At 39.7% G+C, this 6,086-nt stretch overlaps 1 protein-coding gene and 5 non-coding genes across 6 annotated transcripts in view; 5 read left to right on the top strand and 1 right to left on the bottom strand.

Moving 5' to 3' along the window:
- The window catches only part of LOC116016605 (E3 ubiquitin-protein ligase RING1-like), a 7,648-nt gene extending 5,087 nt beyond the window's left edge, over positions 1–2,561 (bottom strand). Inside the window, exon 1 of the mRNA XM_031256948.1 lies at positions 1,462–2,561. Within this exon, the coding sequence (XP_031112808.1) occupies positions 1,507–2,490 (984 nt within the window). The 5' untranslated portion in view covers positions 2,491–2,561 and the 3' untranslated portion in view covers positions 1,462–1,506. The remainder of the gene's footprint in view (positions 1–1,461) is intronic.
- A 181-nt stretch (positions 2,562–2,742) lies between these two features.
- TRNAS-GCU lies at positions 2,743–2,824 on the top strand. The gene has a single exon. It is a non-coding gene; the product is annotated as a tRNA-Ser (tRNA).
- Positions 2,825–4,504: 1,680 nt separating this feature from the next.
- Positions 4,505–4,590, top strand: LOC116018051. Its single transcript, XR_004098085.1, has one exon. It is a non-coding gene; the product is annotated as a small nucleolar RNA snoR116 (small nucleolar RNA).
- Positions 4,591–5,642: 1,052 nt separating this feature from the next.
- LOC116018049 lies at positions 5,643–5,725 on the top strand. Its single transcript, XR_004098083.1, has one exon. It is a non-coding gene; the product is annotated as a small nucleolar RNA U31b (small nucleolar RNA).
- Positions 5,726–5,798: 73 nt separating this feature from the next.
- Positions 5,799–5,879, top strand: LOC116018034. Its single transcript, XR_004098069.1, has one exon. It is a non-coding gene; the product is annotated as a small nucleolar RNA Z195/SNORD33/SNORD32 family (small nucleolar RNA).
- A 43-nt stretch (positions 5,880–5,922) lies between these two features.
- Positions 5,923–6,007, top strand: LOC116018035. Its single transcript, XR_004098070.1, has one exon. It is a non-coding gene; the product is annotated as a small nucleolar RNA Z196/R39/R59 family (small nucleolar RNA).
- The last annotated feature ends 79 nt before the right edge of the window (positions 6,008–6,086 follow it).

Here is a 6,086-nt window from a genome sequence, read left to right as displayed (position 1 = left end):
TTTTTTCCCCCCCCCCCCCCCCCCCAAATAATAATAATAATAATAATAATAAGGATCCTAAACCCTCTTTAAGCCTTAATACCACATGTCCAATCATAATGTCTTGAATAGCTATTAAATGATCGATCAACCAATCATTCCTTCCAAGTTTGCCTACATTTGCACTTGTTAATTCTAATAGAGACATATGAAACAATTATAAAAAGAACTGTCGTAAATATGTTTAATACTCATGGCACTTATTTAAAAGAAAAAAAGGTTACTACACGTGACAACCTAATAATAAATGTGCAGCTGGAACTCTAAAAGATAATCCTAAATATACACAATTCATATGTGAGCCAAACATTAGCATATTCCTGATATTTTTAGGCATTTTAAGAGTAAAGTTCTAAATATGAACTCATTTAAAGATTTTTTATTAGTAACCCAATGTATAAGATTCAAAACAAAATGGCATTCCATAATATGAAAATAGAATACAATTTAGAAGCTATTCATCAATGAGCTTGTCAATGAACACTCAAGTAAGCCTTAATTCCAAAATAGTTGGGACCAGCTATATGGATACTACTCCTCCATTCAGCACATCTTTTGTGCTAGTTCAGGGGTGTAAGCCCTTGCAAAATCATGTATTTCTGAAAAATGTCTACCAAAGTAAGTTTTGGTCACGCCTTTTATCGCCTAACTCCTATTATTGACATGTTAATCTGTGAGCTTGTCTATGAAAAGCAACACAAATTCACAAACAGCCATTGTAGAAACGGAAGAAAAATAGGAATCAGTTTATTCATAGCTTGGATCTCCTATCAAGTAAATACAACGAAAACGATGCTTGATACTGTAAGGATGTAAAAGCAGAAGGAGCTTACAAGCTGGTTCAGTAACCACATGGATGTAATACAAAATGTTTAAAAACAAGGGTAAACTGCACTTCACCAAAAAAGTTAATCCAACTAAAGTAAGTCAGCCCTCCCTTCCCCATGAAAAAAGTAGTTGCTCTTTGGATCTTAGAGTTTGAGAATGTTAGTGAAATAGTGAATAGATGTATTGATTACATTGAGGAGATGAATTGCATCCACTAGAGACTAGAGTAGATGACTCTAGATTTTCTCAAATGATTAGCAACTAAGTAAAAGTCTGTAGTCCATGGAGAATTGAAACATATCTAAAATAGGACTTGACAACAATACTTTCGAGGAATCAACTTAATGAGAAAACACACCATGCAGACAGATTTTAGAAGGAAAAAAAAATACTACATTAAATCTTCAAGTGAAAGTAAGATTCTGAGCTCAATAATGCAATACCATGTAAACAAATACTGAGTATCCAATAAGGCCCAAGGTTGACATCTACACTACATAGTTCTCAATCCAAGCATCCATGTTCAATGCAGAAATTTATAGACATTCATCTTATTTAACAAACATGAAACAATCTGCAGCAAACAAATCATACCTTATTTCTCTTGAGAATGAAAGGGATCTTCTGGCCAACTTCAATTCAAGACCTCACGGCAGCATCTCCTTCACCCAACCTACTGCTGCTAACACCAACTTCACCTTCACAGGCACTATCCCCCGGGCAGCATGGCAAACTCGAAACAGTCTCCACACTGGTAGCCCTCCGAGCAACCCCAACTCCAAGACCAGCTTCCCCAATTTGTGTAGGAGAAAGCAAAAACACTTCACTATTGCCATGACTGCCATCGCTTTCCATTACAGTCTGATGCCTTCGTCCAAATTGTATAAGGGATTCAACCTCACTCCTAGCAATACGTCTGATAGTACTTTGAAAACCAAAAAGCTCCCCATCGTCATCCATCAATTCCTCGAGTCTCATCGCTCCTACGAAATTGTCCCCTCTCGGCAAAGCCTCGACCTCGGAGTCCTCATCCTCCCGCGGAGGAAGCCGGAACCGACAAACCGGACACGAGTTATTCATCTCTAACCACGGCAAAATGCAATCGGAATGGTACATATGCTTACAGGGCAACATTTTCACTTCTAGGTTTAAAACGAACAAGTCCTTGCAAATCGGACAGGGTATAACCGGATCCTTGTCCAGAATTGAAGAGTCAATTCGTAAGTCATGTAGCGATTGTATAGCGGAGTTGGAGGTAGGGTTGTGGGGGCGATTGGCGGTGGTGAAGACGTCGTTGGTGGTGGTTAGATGGTGGATGAGGCGGTGGAGATAAGGGCTGTCGAGGAGGAAGTTCTCGTCGGAGGGGAGGAGGGTTGTAGTAGGGTCCACGAACATGGGAGCTAAGCTAGGGCTAGTGGTACCGAGGCTGTGTTGTTGCGGAGGAGGAGGGGCAAAGGAGTCCATTTGCTCGAGGAAGTCGGAGGTGCAGTGAGGGCAACGCGCGGGGGAAGGAGTGGGCGGGCAGAGGAGGAAGACGCTCATGTCGCATTCGTGACACCAGTAAGTCTGGAGGTGATGTTGAGTAGTAGTGGCGGCGGCGGCGGCGGCGGCGGTTGAGTCCATGGCGGTGGAGGAGCCGAGGTGGTGGGGACTTGACTTGCTAGTGACGCACTTGGGGAGGGGAGGAGGAGATAGACTCGCTCTGCTCCGTTGGTAAAAAAGAAGCAACGATTGGAGGAAGAGAAAATGGGGTGGGACCCACCGGTCGTTGGGCTCTTTTGGTCTCAAGTCTGTTGTTGCGAAACGACAACGACAGCGACGTTTTTTTTATTTAGTATTATGATAATATTATTAATTAGACCGTCGTGTTCGAACGTCGCTTTGGCCGAGTGGTTAAGGCGTGTGCCTGCTAAGTACATGGGGTTTCCCCGCGAGAGTTCGAATCTCTCAGGCGACGATATAGATAATTTTTTATGCACGGCCAAAAACAACAAATCATGTCCCAAAAATGGCAGCCACAAGTTATCTTTGATGATTTTTCAAAAAATTACTTGAAGAATTGAGTGATAAAGGGTCATCTTCATTATTACATTAATGGTGACTTTTTCACACAAGCTGATTTATGAAGACACAAAAGAGGTAGACAAAAAAAAAAAAAAACATAATTAATTCATCAAATATCTGGCCGTTACTGACTGATCTTTTTCTCATATCAAAAGAAATTGAAGAGGGAATACAAAGTGAGTGCACAGTTTATGTTATATGACCAGAGTTCTCTCTCTTGAAGTCCGTACAAGTGCGCAGCTGAGTGTCGTTGAGTGCAAATACCCACCTTTCCTGTCGGCCACGCCGTTTGCCTAACGCCATGTGAGGCCGTCTTCCGCCATTGTCAACGGCGGAGGGGCAACCGTAGGAGACCAAGCAAACGCATGAAGACGGGAATAGCAAGCCACCCACCACTACTCTACAACCGGAAAACACAGAGCAACCGCCGATCCTACAATCGGATTCCAACGACACCACCAAGCACGGCACAAAAACCACTAGTTGGTAAGGCAGTAATGATCGTTGTAACTACTAGTTTTACTTCAAGGGGAAAATTTGCTCGAATGTGTGTTGAGGTGGATATAACTAAACCTCTCCTTGCTAGGTTCTACTTCCATAATAAAACGATTATAATTGAATATAAAGGCATTCACTTAGTCTGCTTCAAGTGCGGTATATATGGCTATAGCTATGACAACTAATCAGAATCCAGAGAGGAAGAACGATGAAGAATTCAGCAAGATGAGACTGCGGATGAGGCTCAAGGCAAAGTTGGCAACGAAACCACTTACAGGAGAAATGAGTCACAAAAAGATATAAGCATAACGGAGCTCCGTAAATAAAACTATAGTTTATCTCAAAAGATACTGCCTCATATTTGTTTTTATATTATCGAATGAAACTGTAATTATATCAAAATGAATCTGTAGTTGTGATGAAAGGAAGATGAAATGTATATAAAATGAAATTGAATAACAGTTTCATATATTTGAGTTTATATTGTACAATGAAACTGTAGTTATATCGAAATGATATTGTAGTTGTTTTGAAATGAAACTACAATGTATTATAAAAGAAACTGCAGTTGTGTTGAATGGAAAATAAATAACAGTTTCACATATTTGAGTATATAATGTCGAATGAAATTGCAGTTATATCAAAAGGAAATTGTAGTTTGTTGAAAGAGAACTGCTGAGTTTATAAAATGAAATTAAATATGTTATATGGATAGAGTTAACGTGCGCGAAACGGAATCGTTTCTGTCGTTTGTTTTCATTAATCAAAACGACGTCGTTTTGATGCATGAACTACTATGCATTATGGACCGCGATCCATAGTAAAATTTGCGCCCTAGTATTGTGCTGTTACATTTTAGCCCAAATCTGATATACATAATTGGGTTTTTGAGTCCACCCATTTTGGATGCCCAGCCCATATTGCCTGTTAGGATCTATATAACAGGGTTGGTACTTGTTGAATGAGCATCAAATTAGGGTTCCACTATCCTCTACGCCTCACTCTTTCTAGCTTTTGTTTGTAGGGTTACTTCTAAATATGTGCATCTTATTTCTTTGCTTCTGATGATTTTTTGTGGCTGTGATGTCTGAAGTATAATACCATCAAACTACGAAAGCTATTGATTATAGCTTATTGATTCAAATTTTACTTGCTGAGCCATATATGTTTTGTTTCTTAACAGATTTCTTTTGATTCTTTTCTCTGTTAGTTTTCTGGAAATAGTCTGGTTTAGATTTTGATGTTCACAAATTTCTTCCCTATTTATCCTCATCCTCCTCGCTTTGGTGCTGTTTATCCACCGCCGCCGCATCGTAGACAGTGAAATCCCAGCCGTACATCAATTATCCTCTATCGACGGTCAAGATCCGAAGGTTAAAAGTGTCCAATTGGTGTTCTTAGGATTCCCGGCGTCGGAAAGGGGACTTACGGTAGTCTACTTTCTAAACTATTCGGAGTTTCGCACATCGCCACCGGCGATCTGCAATTTAGTCCCATTCAAGCGTATGCGTTAGCTATTTTTTAAAAAGTTGAGGTGGGATGAGAATTTGCTGTTATTAAGGCAATAAATTAGAGTCTCTGATGCGCTTTGTCCATGGCGTTTTCAGCGCTGTACGTTGCCGATAATGAAATGGAGCTGAGATTCTGGCATTCCTTTCTAATACCGGGAAGCGTATGCATTCAGATGTTTCTACATTCCTTATTTGTTCAAGTATTTTGTGAACTATGTTTTTTCTGTTACTCGTTTTCTCCTAGGCAATAAATTAGAGTCTCTGAAGCGCATTGTCCATTGTGTTATCAGCGCTGTACGTTGCCGAGAATGAATCGGTGCTGAGATTCTCGCATATCTTTCTGTTTTCCAGAATGTGTATGCATTCATACGTCCCAACACTCTTAATCTGCCCAAGGATTTTTAGGTCTATATTGTTTTGTCAATCTGTTGTTTGAAGGCAATAAATTAGAGTCTCTGATGCGCATTGTTCATGGCGTTTTCAGCGCTGTACGTTGCCGATAATGAATTGGAGTTGAGATTCTGGCATGTCTTTCTTTTTTCCTGAAAGTGTATGCATTCAGATGTTCCAACATTATTAATCTGTGCATGTATGTTCGGAACCATGCGTTTTCTGTTACTGTGTTTTTTGCATGAGTTCTTTCTGCTCCTGAAATGCGTGCGTGATTTGATACATTTTAATTCGTTTGCTGGTGCAAATAAGGAAGGTGATGATTGTTATTTGTCGCCCCAGTCTTAGTTGCGTCAATGGATGCAACATGGTGATTGACATGTTATTTCTGATTCCAATTTGCCTTTCTTGAGATTCATTTGAAATTGCTTTTGTTAACTACTAGTTAGGAATAAATGAAGATATGCACGGAGGTGTGAGGATTCTTATCCATCTAAATCTGTATGTTTCAGTGATGATTTTAAAACATGCACTACCATCTGATCTCTGTTGCATATCTTATGTTTTTTGCATTGTATTTTGATTTCGCTGATGCAATCGATGATGCAATTTGCCCAAAACTTCTGATTTATTGTGATTGTCATTAAAATTATCACCATCTTTCGACTGAGGTTGCATCTGAACTCTGATGATTATTTACATTTTACCTTCTCTGATTTTAATTTCAGAGGTTATATCTCACATCTATCTTTCCAC

This window comes from Ipomoea triloba, chromosome 4, assembly GCF_003576645.1.
Source record: "Ipomoea triloba cultivar NCNSP0323 chromosome 4, ASM357664v1".
Taxonomy (NCBI): domain Eukaryota; kingdom Viridiplantae; phylum Streptophyta; class Magnoliopsida; order Solanales; family Convolvulaceae; genus Ipomoea; species Ipomoea triloba.
Note: the sequence above shows the minus strand (reverse complement) of the source record. Positions and strands in the feature narration are given on the sequence as shown.